At 35.5% G+C, this 25,812-nt stretch overlaps 1 protein-coding gene across 3 annotated transcripts in view; it reads right to left on the minus strand.

Moving 5' to 3' along the window:
- msk (importin-7 msk) overlaps positions 1 to 25,812 on the minus strand; it is a 321,082-nt gene that overhangs the window by 101,366 nt on the left and 193,904 nt on the right. For all 3 annotated transcript variants that reach the window (XM_090394390.1, XM_090394389.1, XM_090394391.1), the window contains exons 14-16: positions 21,611 to 21,736; positions 21,360 to 21,457; positions 1,299 to 1,391 (exon numbers count right to left, since the gene is read on the minus strand). In XM_090394390.1, coding sequence (XP_090250516.1) covers positions 1,299 to 1,391; positions 21,360 to 21,457; positions 21,611 to 21,736 — 317 coding nt within the window. The remainder of the gene's footprint in view (positions 1 to 1,298; positions 1,392 to 21,359; positions 21,458 to 21,610; positions 21,737 to 25,812) is intronic.

The following is a 25,812-nucleotide window of genomic DNA, read 5'->3' on the forward strand; positions in this document are numbered from 1 at the left end:
GATGTAATAACAAATTTGAATAATTCAACTATATCAGAAGAATATTTTTGAGTTAATAATTCTACTGTTTCTTTGTGGGGGAATGCTCGTGAAGATGGAGACAATGTCGAAGCTAATTAACAAGTCAGTTTTTAACAGTTGAATGTCTTATTTTTGCATGAAACTCTGTGAAATTTTTCCACAGAGTTTCAGAAATTTGGCATCATTAAATCACTAGTTACCAGAGCACACAAATTCTGCTCCTCTCAAGAATCTCTAAACCTAGAACTAGAAATAATCAAAAATACAGCCATACTAAATGAATATAATCTTAAAACAACTCAAAAAATCATCAGTCACGCATCAACCCAGACAAGAAGAAGTCCATAGGATTCCCACACCTTACATTAAAGGCATCTCTGAACGTCTTTCAAAAATTATGAAGAAATATAATTTTGCCATTACTTACTAACCTATTAACCAAATCTATAACTTGTTACCTTCTCTTAAGGACAAACTCTCACCTCTGATGTTACCTAGCATTTATGAGATCCCATGCTCCTGCAAATTGTCTTACTTTGGTCAGACAGGTAGATCTGTTCAGAAACGCATCTCAGAACATCAAGACCACATTTATCTTTTCAAACCACAAATCTAGTCTCTCCCAACACGGAGTTGAAAATCCAAACCATAGGATCCTTTGGGAGAAGTCGAAACTTTTACACAGATCTTTATATAAATACGAACGCTTATTTAAAGAAAGTGCTAAAGCCCTACTACACGGACCAAATTTAAACCGCAACGACGTTCTTACTATTCCTAAAGTATAGGAAATTGTCATACAAAATTGTGTAAAATAATCTTTATATATATATAAATTTTTTTTTTCCAGTTATATTTAATTTACTTCTATAACACGTTACTGCATGCATATTGAGATTTCCATTGTAATCATGCGCCCTAACTGTATGTTATTCCTAGTATTGTTTGAACTACTGTACTGATGATGTTCCAAGATACTTGGGATGAAATATTACGAATTAAATAGTCATTACTGTGGTTAGTAGGTGTTTTTTTTTTTTTTTTTAGTGATGAATTCACCACAGGTTTCGTTATATAAGAACATAATGAAGGAAATATTTTCCAATTTTGAATAACAGTAAGTCTTATTACTTAACTAATCCGTCTATTAATAGTACTAAAAAAATACTAGTTGCATATAAACACAATTTCTGTAACTGTCATTAGGATCAAATAAAATTTTAAGTTTAAATGGTTAGTGATTTAACCCCCTCTCCAACACTCTCTCTCTCTCTAACCTGATCTATTTGTCCTTTGCATTGAAGAATAACCACTTCCAAGAGTTTTGCAGCATGGCATTCAGCATCTTCACCCCCATCTCCATTCATCACCTGAATAGGAAGAAATTTAGATAATTTTTTTTTTTTTTATAATATACGAGTGCACATAAAAGGATACTTTAACTAAATGTAAATAAAATTATATCAGGCTGCACAGTAAAGCTTCCTTTTATTCCAACATTAAAAAAAAAAAAAAAAAAATTCAACGTAATCACTTTTACTGTCTATACTCCTGAAGCAGCATTTTGAATTTTTATTTTTTTTTATTTTATTTATTTATTTATTTATTTTTTTAACCACATCTTTACCATTACATTGACATCACAAAAGGTCCTTCATTTTAAAAAGATAGTTAATTGATTGTGATTTTATGGTGCAAGGACAGCAAAAGTCATACTGCGCCAGAACACAGGTTACACCCACACATAGGGTATTAATAAATAAATACTTATAGAGAGATAAATTAGTATATGAGATAAAAAGTATGTACAAAGTGTGAAGTATTTGTAATATTAAAAGTATTAATAAATAGCCCATGTAACAAATGACGAAGTTAAAAGTGAAATCTGCTCAACTGCCAGAAACTCAAGAAAATATCAATACTAAAATAGATCAGAAATAACTCTGGTGGGTAGGCCATGTGGTTAGATAAGATGGTTTATCTAAAAGCATGAGAGAGCTTAGAATCCTGTGACCTAGAATCACCTGGATAGATAATATTAGAAAATGGACCAATAGTCTATGTAGACTATTGGGGCACTATAAAGGTGACAGTCCTAACATGCTCTCTCTCTCTCTCTCTCCAAGTGTTTCTGTCTTAGGACCGTCACTTTTATAGTGCCCCAATAGTCTACATAGACTATGGTTGGAACTTCTAACTATTAATAAATAGTTAGAAGAAAGATAAATGAGTAAATAAAATATATGTACAAGGTTTAGCATCTACAATGCGATATCTATATATAAACAGATTTAAAATCAAATGTGTTTGAATAAATTAATTCTTTATTTAATTAATCAATTCTTATTTACTGATAATTCTTTATCAGTAAATAAGAATGTGTAAGACTGTGACCTGTGCAGAGTCTAGCGAGAACAACTTCCTCTCTTCTGTTCTTACATCGACTAGACTACAGATACTTAATCTCATGCAATTTGTTCACCAGTGCTTCCTGCAGGAGTATTACCATTGGATAATTAACTTTGATTTTATAAACTGTGTGTAGTCAGTCTATGGGACCACCCAACAGCATGTTGCAAAAGTATGAAGTGATCTTACAGCTGCATCTGCGATGTCATTTCCCTTAATTCCAACGTGGCTTGGAATCGAACACAGCCTAACATCAAAATTAAAGGTCTTTATTTTGTACAACAATTGCAACACCTCACCAAGAACTGGATGTGGATTACACAATGGAGAGGAGATAGCCTGTAAAGAACTCAGTCTGTATAAATTGCACACTTTTGGTAGAAGTTTTCTTTTATATACATAAGTGCAAGCTGAATGGCATGCAACTCTGGTATATAATTACTGCAATCAAGTGTGATCTAAACAGAGATAGCAATGTTAGGAAACACAGCAGCTAAACAAGCAGTGATCTTGAACCATCAGTATAGATAGGTTAGAAATCAGAGTGGGCTGCTCTGCGTGTGTGCATTGAACAATTGAAGGTAGACAGATGAGGGTGATGAGACTTCTGTAGTCGACAAAGGGAGAAGTTGCAGGATGGGGTACAAGACTGCCATGGAAGAAGTGTAGGTAATGTAATGTTATCAACATTCATGCCAATAGCTTCCATAGCCTCTTTAATGCACATACCAAAGGGATGAATGATAGTCTGATGTGCATGATATTGAACCCCCCCAACATAGAGAAAAGAGACTAGTCTATGCAGGGTGATCAGAAGGGAACTTTATTTTTAAGGCATAATTAAGAAACAAATGTTTCTGTCTGAGTGACCGGGGGGGGGGGGGGGGGTTCATTTAATTCAACACAAAGACTTAGAATGGGTGATATACGAAAAGCACCGGTAGCCACTTAGATACCCTAATGATGAATAGGGGTCCAACCATCAATGTGTTCTCCCTTGCAGAACTGTAAATCCGGTATCTATGACAAGCTCTGAACATATGCACGATAAATGCAGAGCAAAGGACATCGATCAGCACCCCATTCCATACAGGATAGAATGCAGAGGATATTCAATGCTTTTCTGCACTTGTCCTGAAGATGATGAATATGTATAAAGAATGTTAGCTTTCTATCAAAGACGAGTCCTAAAACCTTGGCCTCTGGTATGAATGAGATAATAGTTTATCCCATTCTTCAATCAGGATCAGGGTGGACAGTATGTTTCTGGTAGAAGTGTGTACACAGATAGCTTTTTCTGCACATAACCTGATATCATTTTATATATCAAAGTTCGTTTCAGCATTTGCAATATTCAGTTGTATTGCTACATGGCCCCTGAACTTCAACTTGCTAATCTACTAACACTCCAAGATCCCTAGCCCGATCAGTTTCTTCTAGCATAAGCCCACCAATATAATACGATATTGGATATCTAATCATGCCAAAGTGCATGACTTTACATTGACTGACATCCATTTTCCCATGCCCACAATTCCAGCCTATTCAAATCAGTCTGCAAGTACTGCATATCAGCAGCATTCCTGATTATCATACATATCTTTGCATCATCAGCAAATAGTTGTTTGTCACTTGTCAAATCCTTCCCAATATCATTAATGTACAGAGTGAATAACAATGGACCAAGGACTGATCCTTGTGATACACCATTAGTTACCTTAAATCTTGCAGACTCACATCCCCCGTAAACCACTTTTTGATATCTGTCAGTCAGCCATCTTCTTAACCATACTAATATTTTATAATTCATATTCTCCAATTTATGCAACAGTCTTCAATGCTGTATTCTGTCAAAAGCATTAGCAAAATTCAAAAGTATCATGGTGTATTCATTCTTCTTGTCTAGCTCAATGGTAACATTATTATACAATGTGAGCAAGTTGCTAAAACATGACATTCCCTTAGTAAAATCCATGCTATTCACATTGCAAAAAGTAGAGATTCACTGTCAACCCATTTCTGAATGCAAGCCCCAACCAATTTTTCCAAAATCTTCACCACTCTCCTGAGAAACGGACTGGTCAACAGTTGGATACATCAGTCTTTGCACCACCCTTGCACAATGGAATTACCATACATTCTTTCCATTCCTAGGAAATCTTCCCTGTTTTGAGACTCAAATTATATAGCCTGGTCAGAGGAATAGCCAATTCAGCTGGATACTTTTTTAGCACCCATGCTGATATCCCATCAGTCCCTAATGGTGAATTCTTGTTCAGTTTGTGCAACAGCTCTAATATCTCCTCTTCATATACCTGCATTTCTTCGGAAGTACTAGTAGTGAACTCAATGCTGAATACACCAGGTTGACAGCTTTTAGTAAAATGGGACTCATTAGTTGAACCTCTTCTGCATCTGTCACCTTCACACCATCTGCATTCAAAAGAGTTATTCTTTCATATTCATCATTTCTTTTACTTGCAACATATCGATAGAATTCTCGTGGGTTGTCTTCAGCTTAAAGAGCCAGTTCCTTTTCATACTTAGACTTAGCTTTCCATACAACAGTGTAACTCTTCTGGGCTGGTGCTCATAACAGACACCATCCTTATACAGACGGTATTCCTTACACATTATCTGTTTCTTAAGAATCTCTTGCTCAATAAGATTCTACATCCATTTGACTACTATCCTATTTATTCTTCAAACTCTCAGGATACATTCTGATATCACATCATTTAAGTATTGTTTAAATGCTTTCCATCTACTGTCAATATTCATCCCATTCCACTGAATGGGATGAAGTATACTGAAGTATACATGTGAGGAGTATACTGAGGTAGCAGTATACTCCTCACAGTTGGTCATAATTTCCTGCTTTGTTGGGATGAAGTATACATGTGAGGAGTATACTGAGGTAGCAGTATACTCCTCACAGTTGGTCATAATTTCCTGCTTTGTAGTTCGGCATGTAACCTTTTCTGAATGGAACATTCATAAACTTAGTCACTTCCCAAATGTGTATTGCATGATCACTGTCACCAACCAGAGGCAGAATAGTTATGTCTTTAACTGAAACACCGGCTGAGACTATAATCAAATCTAACACTTTTTGACCTCAAGTTCCTTCTGTCACATGTTACTTGAGTAAGATGTCCTGCAACAGCTCAATAAATTCATTTTCATTCTTCTCATGAGATTTTACTGCTACCCAATCAATATTTGGATAATTAAAGTCTCCCATTATGATTATTCTTTTCATGCCCATACTAGGTAATTGATCTAGTTATTGCAATTATGTTATTCCAAAAGATTGCCACATGAAATACTGTTACCAGGACTGCAATCATAATTCTCAACACTAACTGGATTAAGTCATCCGATATCATTAGCAACACATCCCCTTCTCTCCTCTCCTGTCTATCCTTCCTAAAAATACTGTACTCTTTACACTCAATACCAGTTAGTATGTCTGATTCTGATAGCCAGGTCTCACTAATGGCTACAATCTGAGGTCCCAACATATTTGACCAAGACAACAAACTCTACCAAGTTATTAATGTTATCTTTAGTTTATTCCTAAAAATGATCCAGTTAATCCTCATATTATGTTAAAGCCTAGGTTTGCATACCATATGCTTATGTTCAAGGAATGACTAGGATTTCAGCGAATATAAAAATATGATTTAGGTGACCAAGTCTAACACTGACAATGGAAACAGCAGCTATATTTAATATGAAGAAGGTAGGAGGAAACTTCAAAATGAAAACTGTAATTGATTTGTACTTACAGTTCCGTCGAAATGCTCAAAATGAAAAATACATGATCAAGTTATAGGAGAATTTCTAAAACATTTCAAAAAAAAATTGACAGCAAGGCTGTAAGAAATTGTGTAATAATCAGCCTGAGCTGAGCATATGTTTTATTATTATTATGAGCCTCTGTATCTCAGTCGGATTAGAAGAAGCCCTTTTGTTGAAAAGACCTGGGTTCGATTTCCATCTAGGAAGTGAAGAACCTTTATTTGGTCTCATATGGCGATAGAGTCTGAGCAGTTAGCCTAGTGGCTTTGTGCTTCGCAACCATATGCCTGGGGAAGGAGTGTCCTACTAGGTTCGATTCCCGTCGCCGATGTGAGGAGCTTAAGGATATCTTCCTCAGCCATAGCCAAGTTAGCCAGTCTTGGGCGTGGACAGCAGGTTTTTTTCTGCCAGTTTATCTGGGGTTTTTCATCCCGCAAGCAGGCAAACCGGACTCGTGAACACACAGGGATACTTAGAGGCATATGGGTGACTATCCTATCTTTGGTTACGAAATCCAAGCATGCTTGGAAGGTTATGGGCCTTAAAGGCCTGTTAAAGCCATCGGGATAGGATAGGATATGGAGGTAGAGAGTTTTTTTTCTTCTGGAAACTTGGGTTTTTCCTCCCTCTGAACAGGCAAAATGGCCCTGTGAATGCACATGGATTTACAGTAAAAAAAACCTCATTAGGAGGGTTCACCCGTCCCAAGGGGTAGGAGAGGAAAGGAGGTAAATCCTCTTACATGACTGAAAATTAAATTATTATTATTATTATTTTTTATTTCTTCATAATACCACCCACACATATAGGCTGGAAGCCAACAGACACATTAAGCATCCCAGAATAAACAATACAAAAATCATTCTCTATCCTAAATCTCTACTCCAAAAATCATTTTCAAGCCATTTTGGCCTTTTTATAAGCAGGGTAGCAATCTCACAAAAGGGGATGAAAATCTATCATGTAGCCAACCGATCCCGAGTCCAGCATAAAGGGCATAAATTAACAAGGAGAGAACAAATAAGAAACGTGAAAAGCCTTACCCATTACATCACTGTAGAAAATATCTTCAAACTGGTTCAGGATACAAGAGCCTAGAAGGAATGTGAAACAGAAAGAAAGCAATCACCATCTAGTTCTCAGCAGGATAAAAATAAATTACATTGAAAAGAAAAATATGTAAGAAATTTTAAAACAAATCAAAGCTCGAACACCTAGCAGATGACATGAACAGCAGACTCAGATATACAAATATTACTGATAAATGGTAAAATCAATTTGAAGACAAGAATCAAAAAGATCTTAAAGAATGGCAAAATCCAAAGAAAAAGCTAATACACTTGACAAAGGAGGTGCGGAATAAAATTTTCTATTAAAAAAATCATTTGGAATCAAAATGATTCCAAAAAATCACCAAACCAGATAGGGAATCACCATATCACACCTTTAGAGAATAACGAGAAAATGTAGGAGGGATTTGGTAGTTAAAATAAAATTCAAAGGCAGGTTTCAGAAAAAATAAATATCAACAAGTTAGAATATAAATATCAACAAGTTAGCAAAAATGCTCTAAAAATGAGGGTGGAATAAGGTTATCTCAAGTTATTATTATAAAACATTTCTAAACAGCAGAACCAATATTAACATGAGAGGAAGAAAATATAAGATGTACTCATGAGTATATTTCAATAGCAAAGACAATGAAAACATTTTAAAGCTGAAAAGTTAAACATGGAGGAACAAAAATTTTACAATGGTTGTTGAACTTCATAATTAAAAGGTTGGACTTTATTTACTTAGACAGTGGAAGATTACACAGCCATAACATACTGGTTAATAATTGAATTTGAGGTTGAATGTTGCATTATAGCTTAGTGTTTTGGTGGTTGTGGTGTTTTATGATTATGGCAATGAGTAAAGTTATGAGAGAAAAGTCTGCCATCACCACATCCAAAGAAAGGCAGCAAGTCTAGTCAAACATCAAGTGTATTTCTTAATTAAGGGAAGATGTTTGCCAAAATCACCCAGAAAACAGCACACAACAGAAGTGCCTCTGTAGTGCAAGTAGAGGAACGATAAAAAAACTGTGCCTTTTAACTGGAAAAGACAGGAGTTTGATTCTTGTCAGGATGAGAGGAATCTTTGTATGGGTTATTTCAACTGAAGGTGAGTTAGCCAATCTCATATAGACATAGTAAAGTTTTTCTCCCTCAGAAACTATGGTTTTCATCCTGCACACAGGCAAATCAGCAAGATGCACATGCAATTTACAGACAAAAAGTGATATTAGTAGTAGGAGTGAAGAAGGGATCAACTTGGGAAGCTGTTAAGGAGGGATTAGCAATGGGATGAGACACACATAGAGAGAGAGAGTAAAATTTCATGACAATCCCATTTGGAAAAGGCTACAATTTATAATGCATTATAAAGATATGCATGAGCATTCATTATACATGATATCTGAACCCCAAAACTGGAAGCTGGAAAGTGGAGATGTGAACCAATCAGTTAACCTAACTGGCATAATGGTTAACAGATAGGAATGTATAGATTTTCTATATCTTCACATTAACAAGAATTTTAAAATCATATGATTACATTTTCATAGGCATCATAATATCTTTGGTGGTAGATAAATTTCATAATGTACTATAGGCAAACAGTTTTTAGTGGATGGGATTCATAGACTATTTAAATAAATCCCCTGAGTCATCAAGTTTCAAAAGTTTCAGGGGGTTTCTAGTATTTTTAAATATAACACAACGTGGATATACTAGATTTTGAAAAAATTGCACTGAATGTTTAAACTCCACGTTAGTAAGACATTGTGTAAGCTGATCCTGATACAGCTATAGTGAATTATTATTTTTTTAAATTTTTATTTTTGAGGCATCGATCAGGGCTTTTCAGTAGTTTATTACGGTGGTGTTTGCTAAGTGAGAGTCAACTGTAGTTGTTAACAATCCTTAGAGATTTTACCATATTCTTTTAATGTCATATAAGGAAGAATTTTATATGGATGATAAGAATAAACAGATTACACTTAGGGTTACATCTATCTAAAGACAATTGGAAATGATTTAAGGAGTGATAAGATTATGTTTGCCATCAATCTTCTAGATAATATTTCTTGGAGTCCTCCCCACAAGACCCAAATTATTTTAAGAGGGCACAGTGGTGATTCTCACTGATTTATTAATTTTTCTCTAAAGTGAAGTGTACAACCAGTGTATATTAAATATGAAATAACATCTTGAAGATTATATTTCTAAGGAAAAAAAATAATGTCCAATATTATTATAAAAAAATAATGTCCAATATTGGGAACATTTATGCATGTTGGGAACATGCATAAATACACACTGTATTTATGCATGTTCCCAACAGTGATGTAGGTTTCAGTCAAATGACTTTGTATACAAAGAACAGCCCTAATAATATGGTCCCTTAAATGTTATGCCTAAGCAGTTTATTTTTTGGAAGTGTTTCACCATCTTCATGAAAAATTACAAGAGGGAATCACAGTAAAATGCATTTATGCTTTATCTAAAATACATTGATCAAAGAATTATTCCCCAATATTTAATGAACAAAGATATATAGAGTTGAAAAAAAAAAAAAAAAAAAAAAAAAACTAAGCAGGCAATGGAGCAATCCCCCCCCTCCCAATCTCTGAGAGGATAAGTTAAAAGAGTAACTTATGTTCTGGTTGGAAATACAAGGTAGCTACATTACTTACTAAGCTTTGCTATTTTATATTATCAGACACCAGAAGTGACAGGAAATCTCAGTTTCAGAAAATCCACGAACTAAAATAAAGTTTACTACAAAACTTTACAGCATACATTTCTCTAGTGTAACACTGGAGAAAAGTAAATCAACATAATTTGAATCAGTTATAAAAAAATACATTGAAAATGGCAGTAACATCTGTTTGGTAAATAATTTTAGTAGAAGTATATTAAATTTAAATGTTTTTGGATAACTATATCCTATATTTGAGATATGGAATCAGTTTTATTGGGATTCGGTCGAAGAAAACCTCCAGAAATTCTCTGAATAATCCTGCAAAGTTCAAAAAACTGTGATAAAGAAATGTCCCTCCAGTTAAATATGATTTGTATTAATGCTATGGCCATCTAATTCAGACATATCCAAGCTAATGGAAATGAATGCAATTCATATTTTTTTTTTGTCTAACTTCAGCTGAATGCCTAGATGAAACCTCATCTGAAACAGAACAAGAGCACAGTAGCTGAGATCACATGAAAAAAGGGATCAGAATGTAAACTGGAGAAAAGGAGGTAAAAAACTGGAACAATTATGACTTGCACTGATTTCTGGCAATCTTGAATTTCTGGCAATTCCATGGTCACTAAATTAAGTGACCATGGAATTACTACATATCACAGTATTAAACAGCAGGACAAGACACTCTTAAAATAGTTCTTTTAAATCTGCAAAATTTTTCAAATAAGAATGTTAAGATTTTTTTTTTTTCACCAACCAAATCTTAATAAGATGATTCAGTATCATCATCATCAAATTCCTGCCATGTACCCTCAAGGGGGTGTACAGGATTCGTGTGTAGAGGCTTAAGTGCCGTGAGGACATCATGTTGGAGGCTTAATGGATTTTTTACAACACTCAAAAAGAATTAAAATAGAATTTAATACTTACTATATTTCGTCCTAGTCACTAGGACATCTACGGGGATTACAAAAACAGTTAATGTAACATACACACAAATAATAAAACAATACTGAGCCCAACCACGTGGGTGACACTAAAGTCCTATCTAGTTGGAGCGCCCTCTAACGGCAGTAGTAGGTGGCCTGGAAAGTAAGGTGGGACCTCTGGTGATGAGTGTTTCCCAAATCTTTGGAAGCTTAATATAACCGTATTATTCAGATTTGGTTGGTTTTTGAGAGCTGCTGCTGCTTCCAAGAAAAGTCTCTCTTTCTAGAACTTGCTGTGGTGGAGCATGGTGGTTTTCTTCCAAGATACTCTGTGGGTGGTATCCAAAACATGGTCAGCCAAGCCTGAATAGTCATAGTTGTGTTTGCAGATGTAAGACTTGTGTTCCTCTAGGCGGATGGATGCTGATCTGCCTGTCTGTCCAAATTACGCCAGCTTACAGGAACAGGGTACTTTGTAAACTCTAGGCAGAGAGAGAGGAGGGAGCTGATCTTTCGTAGAACGGATAAGGGTAGCAAGTTTGCGGTGGGGCTTATATGCTGTGTGTAGGTTGTACTTTTTTAGTATCGTGGCTATTTTTTCGGATGTGCCACGGATGTAGGGTATGGTGATGGCATTTTTAAATTCTTGTTGACGAAAAGGACGGGGAATGGGGGAGGAGTTGATTATTTTTTTGATGTTGTGATCACTGTAGCCATTGGAGAGGAAAGTGTTATGTATGTGGTTAAGCTCAGTAGTGAGGGCGGTTCCACTGGAACAAAGATTGTGGGCTCTCTTGGTAAGAGTTTTAATAATGCCATATTGTTGAGAGGGGTGGTGGTGGTGGGAGAGTTTGTGAATGTATCTGCCTGTGTGTGTGGGTTTTTTGTATACAGTGAAGGCAAGTGTATCATTTGGCAGGCGTGTGACTAAGGTGTCTAGGAAGGGTAAGCAATTGTTCTTTTCCTTTTCCATAGTAAACTGGATTCTTGGATGTAGGCTATTGAGATGACTGAAGAAGGAGTCTAACATGTCTGGGCCATGAGGCCAAATAGAGAACACATCATGTACATATCTTAGCCAGATAGAAGGTTTGAGTGGGGCTGAGTCTATGTCTCGTTTCTCGAAATCTTCCATATAAAAATTGGCAAGGGGGGGTGAGAGGGGAGGAACCCATGGCAGTTCCCTCTATCTGCTCGTAGATTTTGTTCTTCCAAGAGAAATATCCAGAGTTCATGGCAAAGGAAAAGAGATCTAAGATGTCGGGGTGGGGGGGAAACATTTTCTAAGAGAGATAAGGTGTCAGTTAAGGGAATATTGGTAAACAAAGAGGAGATATCAAAGCTTACCAATATGTCTGTCTTATTCAAGGTTAAATTTTCTGTGAGGGCTTTAAAGTGGGTAGAGTTTTTTATAAAGGAAGTGGACCTTCCGGTTAGGGGGGGGGGGTCAGAGAGTTGGCCAGCTGTTTAGACAGTCTATAGCAAGGTGCATTGGTGGCATCTACTATAGGCCTGAGTGAGGAATTGGGTTTGTGGATTTTTGGTAAACAGAATATTCGGTGAGGGGGGACAGGAAAGGAAAGGTTTAAATTTTTTCGTGACGTCAGGTGGCCAGGAAGATACTTTTTTAAGTAAGATTTTTAATTTCCTAACTTGTGTTTTTGTGGGGTCGGGATCTAGCGGGATGTAGGTAGCACGATCGCGGAGGATAATGTTCATTTTACAATTCTATTCACTGGTGTTAAGAACTACTGTGGCATTACCCTTATCCGCTCTGGTGATGACGATACTTTTTTCTTTCCATAGTTTCAGGAGAGCAGTGCGTTGGGCATATGATAAATTACTTTTTGACGGCGATGAATGAACGAGGATGTTAGCTACGTCAAGTCTGATCTTGTTGGCTATCTCCAACGGTAAGCAACCGATCCCCCGTTCAATATTAACCATTACGTCAAGCACCGGCAATTCCTTCGGAGGGACGGCTAAATTACGGTCGAGGCAAAGGGTGCTGACGGCATCGTCGTTGAGCCAAGAGAGGTTTACTACTGAATGGAGCGGTTGAATTTGTGGTTTGTCTTTAACCAGGTTGTTATATTTCTTGACGTGTTTATTTTTTATTGTTTGAAATTCTCTCTGTGCGGAAATTTCCGAAATACCGGAGAGAATCGACCAAAGTTCAGGGTTAAGAACGGTGGAGAGCTCTGAATGTAAGGAGCCGATGTCGCCGTTCGTCACTGAGAACGTAGCACAAGTAGAGGCGATTTGCTAGCGTAGTAAGTTGCCTAGATAGCTGACTATCTAGGCAACTAAATAGGCTGGCCTTTTTAAAACGATGTCGGGATACAAGAGTGATACCAAACTGCGTTAAAATGAAGATCAATTTCCATTCCAAAAAAGCACTTCGTATATATAACCGTGACAGCCTGGCATTACTATGCAAGCAAATCGCCTCTACAATGTCAAATTCTTTCCTAATATTCTCGTTTTTTATATGATATTGCCATTGATGCCATCTGTTCATGCCTCTAATCTTTCTCAGGACTCTCATATCTGCGGTCTCTAGTCTTTGGTCAAGTGTTTTACTTCTGAGCTAGCTCTCCTATCCATAAGTTAAAACTGGTTTGAACACTGTCTTGAACACAGCAAATTTAGTGTTCCGACCTAATTTCTCTCTTATTCCATATGAATTTATTCAATTGACTTCCCACCATACCAGCTTTGCTGATTCTGTTGTCTATGTCTATGTTGAATTTACCAACTTAACTAAAAATCGTGCCTAAGTACCTGAAATGTTTTACTTGTTCCACAGGTGCTACATTCAAAACACAGTTGGCATTTTCAATGATTCTGCCTATTTTCATTGTCTTTGTCTTTTTATTGCTGACCTTCATACCATATCTATTACAACAGTTATTCAATTTAGTCAGAGAAACTTGCAGACTTGTAACGGATTTATTTAGAAGTATAACATCATCTGCATAAAGTAAAGAGCTGACATTAACATCTCCAATTTTGATATCAGGTTTAATACCACTTTCCTTCATAAGGTGATTCATATAGATAATGAATAACAGAGGGGATAATGTACATCCTTGTCTCACACCAGATTTAACATTAAACCATCTTCCTGTACTTCCTTCAATTCTAACTGCTGACTTACAACTCAAATATAGACTAAGTATTGCTTGATATAATGCCCCAATAACAGTATATAATTGTAGCCTATTGAATAGCTTCTCTCTTGGCACCTTGTCATATGCCTTTTCCATATCGACAAAACTTAAATACACATCCTTGTTATATTTCCATGATTTCTCCACTATTTGTCGTAAAGTGAAGATCTGATTCCGACAGCCTCTATTTGACATGAATCCAGCTTGTTCTTCACCAGCCTTTTCTTCCACAATTGTTCTGAACCATTTCTCAAGTATACTTGCAAATATCTTACAAGGAACACTCAGTAGGGATATACCTCTGTAATTCTCACATTCAGTTTTATTTCCCTATCTATATATGGGTACTATGAGAGTTCTACTCCAATCGTCTGGAATTTGTACCTCTTTCCAGGAATTCTGAACCATGCAGTGCAGCCACTGTAAGACTTTTATACCTCCATACTTTTCGTATTGAAGTCGCATTGAAATCGACCAGCATTTCTGGTCGATTATCATCTACTCCTGCTGCCTTTTCACATTTCAAGCCTTTGATGGCTTTTTCTACTTCAAGTATGGATATGTATTCCTGACTGCATGCCTGGTCAGTGTTTTTTTATCACTGTGCTGTCATCACTGCTTGTTTCATTTAGCAGATTTTCAAAGTAATTACTCCATCTTTCAAGGATATCTTTTCTCCCGTTTTCATGTCACCTTTATGATCTGTAACTAATTTTACAGCACTCTTTCCTCCATTCCTAAGCTTCTTCAACAACCTCCAGAATATTTTGCCACCTTCTTGATATTTATTTTCTATGTTCTTGCCAAAGTCCTCCCATGACTTATGTTTAGCTAGTTTTACATACTGTTTAGCTTCCTTACATTTGTCTCTGTATTCTCTAAGAGCACAAGCTGACTTATTTGCCAGGAACTTTTGATATGCTTTCTTCTTTTCTTTCACTGCCTCTTTAACTTCCTGTGTCCACCATGGAGTTCTAATTTTTCTATCCTTGTAGACAACTTCAACACATACCTCTCTAGCTGAATCAATCATGGTTTTCTTCAAAGCTTGCCACTGATTCTCCAAGGTTTGGTTCCTGTATTCAAACTCTTTCATTCTTCCTTTAATAATCTTTGTGTATTTTAGTCTACAGTTCACATCTGTGAGATGCTCAACTTTTATTCGCTTTAAAACTTTCTTACATGTTATTCTTTTCAATATGACATTCAATTTTATCCTGCTCAAGACTAAATAGCGATCGCTTCCAATTTCAAATCCTCTGTACATTCTGGTGTCCTGTACTAGGGAGAAAACATCACTATCAACAATAACATAGTCAATGAGACTTTTCTTATTCCTTGCCTCTTCTCTCCATGTGAATTTGTGCACATTTTTATGCTGGGACATGGTGTTAGTAATAACCAGTCTGTCCTGAGCAGAATTCCAACAGGTATTTGCCATTATTATTAGCTTTGCTCTTTTCTCCAAATTTTCCCCAAATATTTTTGTATGTCTGACAATCATTTCCTACTCTGCTATTTAGATCCCCAACAAGGACCAACTTTTCCTTTTTTTGTTGTGTTAGTTGCTTTTTCTAAAGCATCAAAAAATTCCTCCACTTCTACCTTAGTAGAACCTTCTGTGGGACCATAGGCACAAATAAGTCTCATTGTCCATTCCCCATTCTGATATTTCCCCATATCACTCTACTTCAGACTGCCTGCCATTCAAGAAGATTAGTCCCATAATTTGTGTTGAATACTATGGCTACTCCTTCTTTTCCTTGATTGTCATTTCCTGAATATAACATTAACATTTTGTATTTATTGCTCAGAAAGTTCACACCAGTTTTTGTCTTTTTTGTGTCAGTCACCCCTATTATGTCGATCTGGTACTTCTAATTCCTCTGTTAGCTCCATTTCTTTGCCATTCAGGCTTCTTATGTTGACAGTACCGATCTTTAACTCTGGGTGTTGTTGAGCTGGGGTGACTGAAACAAAAAAGATAAAAACTGGTGAGATCTTTCTGAGCAATAAATACATAATGTTATATTCAGGCAATGACGATCAAGGAAAACACATAGCAGGCATAGTATTCAACAAAAAATTCGAGGTTAATCTTCCTGAATGCCAGGTAGTCTCAAGTAGAGTAATGTGGGTATGGGGAATTGGACAATGAGCCTTATTTGTGCTATGGTCCCACAGAAGGTTCTACTAAGGTAGAAGTGGAGGAATTTTTTGAGGCTTTAGAAAAGACAACTGACACAATGAAAAAGGAAAAGTTGGTCCTTGTTGGGGATCTAAATAGCAGAGTAGGAAATGATTGGGAGACATACAAAAATATTTTGGGAAAATTTGGAGAAAATAGCAAAGCTAATAATAATGGCAAATATCTGTTGGATTTCTGCTCAGGACATCGAATGGTTATTACTAACACCGTGTTCCAACATAAAAACGTGTACAAATTCACATGGAGAGAAGATGCAAGGAATAAGAAAGGTCTCATTGACTATGTTATTGTTGATAGTGATGTTTAGTGATGTGTACAGAGGATTTGAAATTGGAAGTGATCACTATTTAGTCTTGAACAGGATGAAATTGAATTTCATATTGAAAAGAATAACATATAAGAAAGTTTCAAAGCGAATAAAAGTTGAGCAGCTCTCAGATGTGAACTGTAGACTAAAATACACAAAGTTTATTGAAGAAAAAATGAAAGAGCTTGAGAACAGGAATCGAACCTTCGAGATTCTGTGGCAAGCCTTGAAAAAAGCCCTGACTGATTCAGCTAGAGAGGCATGTGGTGAAGTTGTCTGCAAGGATAGAAAAATTAGAACTCCATGGTGGACACAGGAAGTTAAAGAGGCAGTGAAGGAAAAGAAGAAAGCATATCAAAAGTTCCTGGCAAATAAGTCAGCTTGTGCTCTTAGAGAATACAGAGACAAATGCAAGAATGCTAAACACTGTGTAAAATTAGCTAAACAAAAGTCATGGTAGGACTATGCCAAGAATATAGAAAATAAATATCAAAAAAGGTGGCAAAATATTCTGGAGGTTGTTCAAGAAGATTAGGAATGGAGGAAAGAGTGCTATAAAAGGAGTTAGAGATGATAAAGGTGACATGAAAACAGAAGAAAAAGATATCCTTGAAGTATGGAGTAATTACTTTGAAAAACTGCTAAATGAAACAAGCAGTGATGACAGCACAGTGGTAAAAAACACTGAAAAAGCCATCCAAGGCTTGAAATGTGGAAAGGCAGGAGTAGATGATATTCGTCCAGAAATGCTGAAGTATGGTGGTATAAAAGTATTACAGTGGCTGAACTGCATAATTCAGGAAGCCCAGACAGAGGGACGAATTCCCAATGATTAGAGTAGAGCACTTATAGTACCTATATATAAAAAGGGAAATAAAATTGAATGTGAGAATTACAGAGGTATTTCCCTACTGAGTGTTCCTGGCAAGATCTATGCAAGTATACTTGAGAAACAGTTGAGAAGAATTGTGGAAGAAAAGCTTGGTGAAGAACAAGCTGGATTCAGGCCAAATAGAGGCTGTCAGGATCAGATCTTCACTTACGACAAATAGTCGAGAAAGGATGGGAATATAACAAGGTAACAAAAGAGAGCTATTCAATACGTTACAGTTATATGGTGTCAATATGGCATTATAACAAGCAATACTTAGTCTTTATTTGAGTTGTAAGTCGGCAGTTAGAATCGAAGGAAGTACAGGAAGATGGTTTAATGTTAAATCTGGTGTGAGACAAGGATGTACATTATCCCCTCTGTTATTCATTATCAATGTGGATCACATTATGAAGGAGAGTGGTATTAAACATGTTATCAAAATTGGAGATGTTAATGCCAGTTCTTTGCTTTATGTGGATGATGTTATACTTCTAAATAAATCCGCTACAAGTCTGCAAGATTCTCTGTCTAAATTGAATAACTGTTGTAATAGATATGGTATGAAGGTCAGCAATAAAAAGACAAAGACAATGAAAATAGGCAGAATCATTGAAAATGTCAACTGTGTTGTGAATGGAGAACCTGTGGAACAAGTAAAACATTTCAACTAGTTAGGCATGATTTTAAGTTAAGATGGTAAATGCAACATAGAAATAGACAACAGAATCAACAAAGCTGGTATGGTGGGAATTCAATTGAATAAATTCATATGGAATTTATTCATTTGACATACCACTAAATTAGCTGTATACAAGACAGTGTTCAAACCAGTTTTAACTTATGGATCTGAGAGTTGGGTCAGAAGTAAAACACTTGACCAAAGACTAGAGACCACAGATATGAGAGTCCTGAGAAAGATTAAAGGCAAGAACAGATGGCATCAATGGCAATATCATATTAAAAATGAGGATATTAGGAAAGAACTTGACATTGTCGGCATCCAGGAATGCGTTAGCAGAGCTAATCTCAGGTGGTATGGTCACTTGAACAGAATGGGCGAAGAAAGATTAGCAAAACAAGTGTTCTCTGCCAGGTTGGCAGGAAAACGACCCAGAGGAAGACCAAGATATAGGGATTGATACGATACAAGTGCCTTAGACGACAGAAATATAAGATCTGATAATGTTGGCATCTTGACAAGTAACAGACTGATTTGGAGGAAAATTGTAGATAGGAAGTTAGTTATGATGTAATTTTTTTCATGTAGTACTATCATATCCTGTATACCCCTTGAGGATACGTGGCAGGAATTTTATGATGATGAGTTGTTCTCATTATTTTAAATGTGATTTTTAAAAGATTTGAATTGTTACATTTACTTTTCAGTTCCTGCTGCTCTCATCATGCTAGTATTACAATACATTAATATAAGCTGTAAAGTTTTGTAATCAACTTTAATTTGCTCAATGGGTCTTTATCCGTAAGCATTTTTATAATATTATTACAAAGTTTACAAATTTTACATGCAAGCTTAAGATCGAACCCCCCCCCCCTCATATATATATATATATATATAAAAACCTCTTTGTCATGCAATTCTTGAATAGTCTAATATGTGCAAAATACAATGTTCTAATCCTTACAATGGGCATATTCCACTCTACAATACATACATGCTCTTACATCTACAAGGACATTAACTACTCAATCATTCGCTTTGCTTATAAGGAGACCCGTTTTGTAGTCTAATATGAAATTTTCTTTAGCCTCTTAATACGATCTTCACTTTAACTACTCTTGGAATAGGTAGGCAGGTAATCACTTTGCTATCAATCTAAGATTTACCTAATTTGGATACAGAAAAAATGCAAGAATGCAACACACTGTGCAAAAGTAGCTATTCAAGTCTTGAGAGGACTTTATTCAACCAGAAATGTATGGAGTTTTATAATAACCATACTGCATAATTCAGAAGGCATGGTTACTATGTTGAATTCCAGATGATTGCAGTAGAGCTTGCACAGTATCCATCTATTAAAAAGGGAAATAAAACTAATTATATGAAGAGCCAAAGGCTTCAATTCGGCAACGAGAAATTATTTAAGTTAAGGGAAATAAAACAATGTGAGAATTTTCTCTACTGAATGTGCCAGGTAAAATTTATGCAAGCATACTTGAGAACACGCTAGGTTAAGTAAAACAAGGATTGTCAGGATTAGAGTTTCACTTTAAGACAGATAGTTGTGAAACCATGAGACTATAACATGAATCTCTATTTAAGTTTGGTACATCTGGAAAAGGCATATGACAAGGTTCCAAGAGAAAAACTACTTAAAACACTATATAATTATATGGTATATTTTATGCAGATGATGTCATATTCTTAAATAAATCCAGTATATGTCTGCAATATTCCCTAAGAGAATTTAATAACTGATGTGACATATTTGGTATGTCACATCAGTTATTAAATTCTATTAAATTCTCTTAAGAAAGTGCCATTCAATGAAAAAAGACAAAGGCTACGAAAACAGGCAAGAACAATGAAAACATTAACTGCATCCTGAATGGAGAACCTATAGAATGAGTAAGATATTTCAGCTATTTAGACACAACTGTTAGTCAAGATAGCAAATTAAATATGGAAATAGACTACAGAATAACCAAAGCTGTATGGCAGGGAGTTGGCTGAATAAATTTATATGGAAAAAGAAATTAGTCAAAATACTAAAGTAGCTCTATATAAGACAGTACTCAAACCAATTAAACTAAGAAAAAAATTAAAGGTGTGAACAGATGGCATGAAAGGCAGAACTTAGCAGTAGCATTCAAGAATGTGTGAAGAGAGTTAATCTATGGTAATATGATGTAAGATGGCAGGAAAAACATGCAGACAAAGACCAAAGTTTAAGTGTATTTATGCAATTAGAAGTGCCTCAGGAGATAGAAATATAAGATCAACAATACTAGACTTAGTGGATTACAGATTAACTTAAGTTATTGATAACATAACTTTTTCTCATACTTCATCATAGCATCCTGAAGATCCCTTGAGAGTACATATCAGGAATGATTTTAACATCACAGTAAAACAGTCACTATGGAGAAAAAGATTCTAAGAACTTAGTGCTATTCTGAACTTCTCGTTCATGTTATTCTAAGAACTTTTCAGGACAGAAATTACAATGCATAGAATATTGTAATTAAGAGAACAATAAACTTCTAAACTGTATCACATCCAACATATAAGGAATATTAGGGGCAAAGAATACTCTGAACACATCACTCTCAGGTCTCATTTACTATTCTGATGAAATGTCAATGAGTACTGCAGCATGTCAGGGTGATAGGAAAAATTCTAAAGAGCTTCCACATTTATATCTAAAAACTCAAAGTAAATCTTACCAAGTGAGCATGAGCTGTTGAATGGCAACCCCACAAAGCAAACCTCTGTCACCAGCAAAGGTTGGTCGATTGGTAGAGCCTCTGCTACTAATGGCTCATGCAAAAAGTTAAGCAAGTTTGAGCGAAGTTAGTAGTTGGAAGGGAACGATCGTTCGATGCTGTTGGCACACTCTCCATAGATGAGTCTTTGGACTGCCTGGAGGTGTCACATAATAATAATAATAAAAAAAAAACTGCAAATCAGATGGTGCAGTATCTGAACCCCCCCCCTCTTCCAATGAGTAAGTTTTCCTGCACGTGGCTATACTTCATTACAACATAAAAGATATGATTTAAATAAGCTGTTTTTTTTTTTCCAAACAATATATAAAATGAATCAATACACCACTGAAAACAATATATAAAGATTAGAGTTTTTTAAAAAAATAATAATAAACATGAATTTTTATATATCTAATATTATAGTAATTACACTTACTGTTTTGCATATGTTATAGATGGCTAAGAGGTGATTCTCATTACTGACAAATGCTGCTGTATCAACTGTCACAAAATTATGTAACGCAGGCATCATATCTGGAAGAAAAAAATTCCGCCAACTCAGATAATTTAGTTTTTGAACATAATCTAAATTGCAAGGATCCTTCTCTCACAAAAAACAGAGAATAGAATATCTGATAGATCAGTTTTCTAATAATTTATGATGGTGCCTCTATTAACTATACATACCTGTAAAGTAATCAAAACCATCTTTCTGGAATGTCTGATACATCATTTCAAATACTTTCCACATATTTTGGGAGATGGAACTGGATGACAAGCTATAAATTAGTGACATAGCCTCCTCGTAGAATTCTAAAAGAAAGAAAACAAGGATTTTTTTTTAAATAGAAAATTTAAAAATTCTCACAAAACTTAAATATTTAATATTTCATAAGAATAATTTCTCATTAACCCTTGCTTTAATGCAGAGTAATAAGGTGACAGTACATCAAAAATACCATAAAATATTTTTGTATTAGGAGAAAACTACTTATGACAAGTGTGATGACTGGATAGCATTCATGAAAACAAGATGTAACAGGTTTTTTTTTAAGGGAAAATCTAAAGCCGTGCATATGCACTGACTAAGCAATGAAAAGAACGATGTTTCAACATGATTTACAAAATCCCTGTTACAAGCAGTCACTGGAACATGCCCACTATTTGAAAGAAATCAATGTCACCACCAATATCACCAGAAAAAAATCTTCCATTTGTTTCTGCTTTTCTTTTTTAAATGTTCATCCTATAGATCAGTTTCACAAAATGTGTTCCATAGTCCATGAGAGAATTTTATTAGTAAATAAATATATATATTTAACCTTAGTTTGTAAATTTTCAGACAGTTTAGAATATAATATATTAAAATCCCACTACATAGTTCATTTAATTTCAGTATAATAAATAAGCATAATATTTTGCACAGCCTCCGTAGCTCAGTCAGTATAGACAAAAGCCATTTAGTCAGAAAGACCTGGGTTTGATTCCCGTCGATGACATGAGGAACCTTTATCTGGTTTCTTTCGACTAAAGGTGAGTTAGCCAGTCTCATATGGAGATAGAGGGTTTTTTCACCTGGAAAATCGGGTTTTTTGTCCCTCAGAACAGGCAAACCAGCCCCGTGAACACACATGGATTACAGCCATGAATACTTACAACAATATGTGGAGGAGGTAGGGTCTTCACCACGTCATTACACCTGTAGTTAACCATGAGTCACACCATGGTAGTCAACCTCCTAGACAGGAGACGGCACATGAATGGGAATAATATTTTGCCACATGCTGTATGTCTGAACACTGTGTGTGTGTAATCAGCTGCTGTGCTGAGAAATGTGCCAAGAAATCATATTATAATTTTCCTCTGACTAAATTTTGCATTGAAAAATATTAATGTTGTGTGTTATGCCAACTGCTCCACAATTTTGCATTTAGGTAATGCATATGAAGACTAACCTCTGGTGGTAAAATATGACCCATTGTTAAGTGGGATGTGAGGGGGGGGGGGAGCGAGCCAACGAGTTATGTGCTTTGTCTAAGTGGGCAGAAGCCAGAAAAGTTTGATAAACACTGCCATATACAACTCAGTATGAGCAGGTTAAAACTTGAAAAGATCAATATATTTGTGTGTTGACTGCGGATAACTGAAACATTGGATAAGTGGGGATTACTGTAGTTTCACTATTAATAGTGAAACTATAAGCACTGCTGGCAAGGCCATTAAGACTAATTGTACCTTACGGTTAAAGTCACTGAGAGAAAACAATTTTCCATTTTTGCAGCAACAAGAAGAATTGGCAAGATGTACATACCTTCCTGCATCGTTGGAATTAAAATATCTATAGACATTTTTGTGCCAAGTACATGAAACAGTCATCAAGTGGAAAGAAATTTCAAGTTCATCGCAAGATATATGTACCCAGCCTGTCATTACTTAACTTCTCTTTACTGTTTGTGATACCTGACTGTCAAGTCATTCAGACATTTGCAAGTTAAGTTATGGAGTGTGCTAGAATTGATATGAAGCAAACAGCTGATTGACATAAGAAAAGAGAATGTCTAGAAAAAGTGAAAAACAGATACACTGTGAAAAAATAAATGGATATAGGAAAAAGAGTGTTGCAAATGATTCCATTTAAGAAATAAAATAATCATTAAAAAATGAATGGCAATTTTCCATGGATTCCTTATATTCAAGTTTCTATTGAGAAATTAATGCATTTTCAGTGTTGTAAATTTTCTTTGTGATTGAAGACTGGAAAAATAGTCATTCTCTATGTTTATGGAACTGATGGCTGTCAAGTAAAAACACAGGAACATTTGTTTTGTATGTAACTGTGCAAGAAAACTGGCTGTAGCTGTTAGTCTGTTTCTCTGGGACCACTTTCACAAAATTTAGATTATAGGAAAGTAACAAATCTGTTGAGAAATTTGTGCATGTTCTAATTTGCTTAATAATAATTATTATAATTCTCATTATTATGTAACACCTCCAAGGAGTCCAAAGACTCATCGAGGGAAGACACCTACTCTACAACTCTGGCTAGAGAGTAGATATGCTAACCACTCAGCCAACCAGGCTGGCAATATCCTAATATCCTAATTATATGTCTCTGTAGACATATTTGTAAACTAATTGTAGAACACACTTAACTAAATGTTTTAAGATTTTGAATGCTCGTGTGAGTGAGTAGATGGGTCACTATAGTTTGACCCATCTACTCACTCACATATAAAATAAAATTATGTGTTCAAAACTTAGTTTTGAAGTATATGTAGCATAGGAAGACCCCAAATATATAGATTTCAGTATAGAACCTGTAAAATTAGGGAAAAAAAAAATTATATTAGATGGCTTGATTTATAATAGGATTAATTAACTAACTTTATACAAATGGCACAAGTTATCAGGATCTGAATGTCAACAACACACAATTCAGAACTAAAATGATGATAATTCTTTAATAAGTCAGTGAATATCAAGTACTTGGCTTAAGTACTGCTGAGTTAATCGACTTACACTGGCATAACTTTTGATTCAGATCAGGGATTCTCCAAGTATTTTTACCTGTCAACCCCTTATAAAAGCATTTCTCCCCACAAACTCCCATATCCAAAAATACATTTAATGGATTGATTAGGAAAAAAAGGTAATATTCATTAATTTATTTATTAAAAATATAAAACAGTAATAGGTTACTTAGAAGTCAGTCAGATAACTGGGGGGGGGGGGGGGGGGAGAGACCTTGCATAGCCATTAAAGAAATACAGAAAACCAACTGAGGCCTCAACTTAATGTCTGATCAACACTTCCATATGGTGCACACTGTCAGCAATGGGAATCCCCCCCCCCCCCCATCGGCTAATCTCTATGGAAATTTTGAAAGAGGTTTCTGACATCACCAAATCCAAAAACTCTCCAATTTGGTAGAGATATGGCAATGATATTTCCATCAGCTGGAAACATAGCACTATTAAGTAAACAGTTTCCTTACCTCACTCAATTCAATACATCAAAAAATAAAATTCACACTGAAAGTTGAAAACAAAGCTTCAAGTTTGATGTTTACCACAAGCCAACGCCTACTAGACATTACCTCCATTCGGCATTCCCATACCATCGTTCAAAAAAAAAAAAAAAAAAAAAAAAAAAAAAAAAAAAAAAAACCAATTATGAAAAGAAACATGATGAACTAACTTCTACTCCTTCAGCTCATTTTTAATGGATAGTCAAAAATATCTAAGTAACACACAGACCCTGCATATGAAGCAGAAATAACGCATAGTGAAAGAAGAAGAAGATACTAGAAAACCGGTCCAAAAATGCGATTTTGTAATCCCACACCACATTCAAATTATGATATGCACTACATTTCAATCCTGTACATTAGGCTTTCAAGCAAAATTGCCAATCTCTTCAGACTTCATGATATCAGAGCAGGTTATAAACCTTTTCTCACAACCTATAGCCTCCTCCACTCTCCAAAGACATCAATCCCTTCTACAAACACCCTGAAGTTTACAGAATTCTTTCTTCCTGTGGCATTTCCTACATAGGTTGGACTTCTAGAAGTTCTTGATAAGAAAATATCTCAGAGACAGAGCTCATAAAATCAAAGAAAGATCAAGTTTAGTTCATCACTCTTCACGAACATTTCAGGACATCGAATGAGACAAGAGCACTATGCCTTATCTAGAAGATAATTTCCTCATAACTCTCTCAAAAGGAACCAACGACTGATTTTAAGCAATATCTAGAAATCTTTTGTCATATCTCTTCACATTGCAAATTTCAACTTTTCAGCTAATCATTTCCAAACAATGTTGGAAAGAGGATGACTTGTGCCATTTTCCACTGTTTTCACGTTTCTATTATAGTTCCTACAAACT

Source organism: Typopeltis vanoorti, chromosome 6 (assembly GCF_054136105.1).
Source record: "Typopeltis vanoorti isolate ZY-2024b chromosome 6, IOZ_Tvanoo_1.0, whole genome shotgun sequence".
NCBI classification, from domain to species: domain Eukaryota; kingdom Metazoa; phylum Arthropoda; class Arachnida; order Uropygi; family Thelyphonidae; genus Typopeltis; species Typopeltis vanoorti.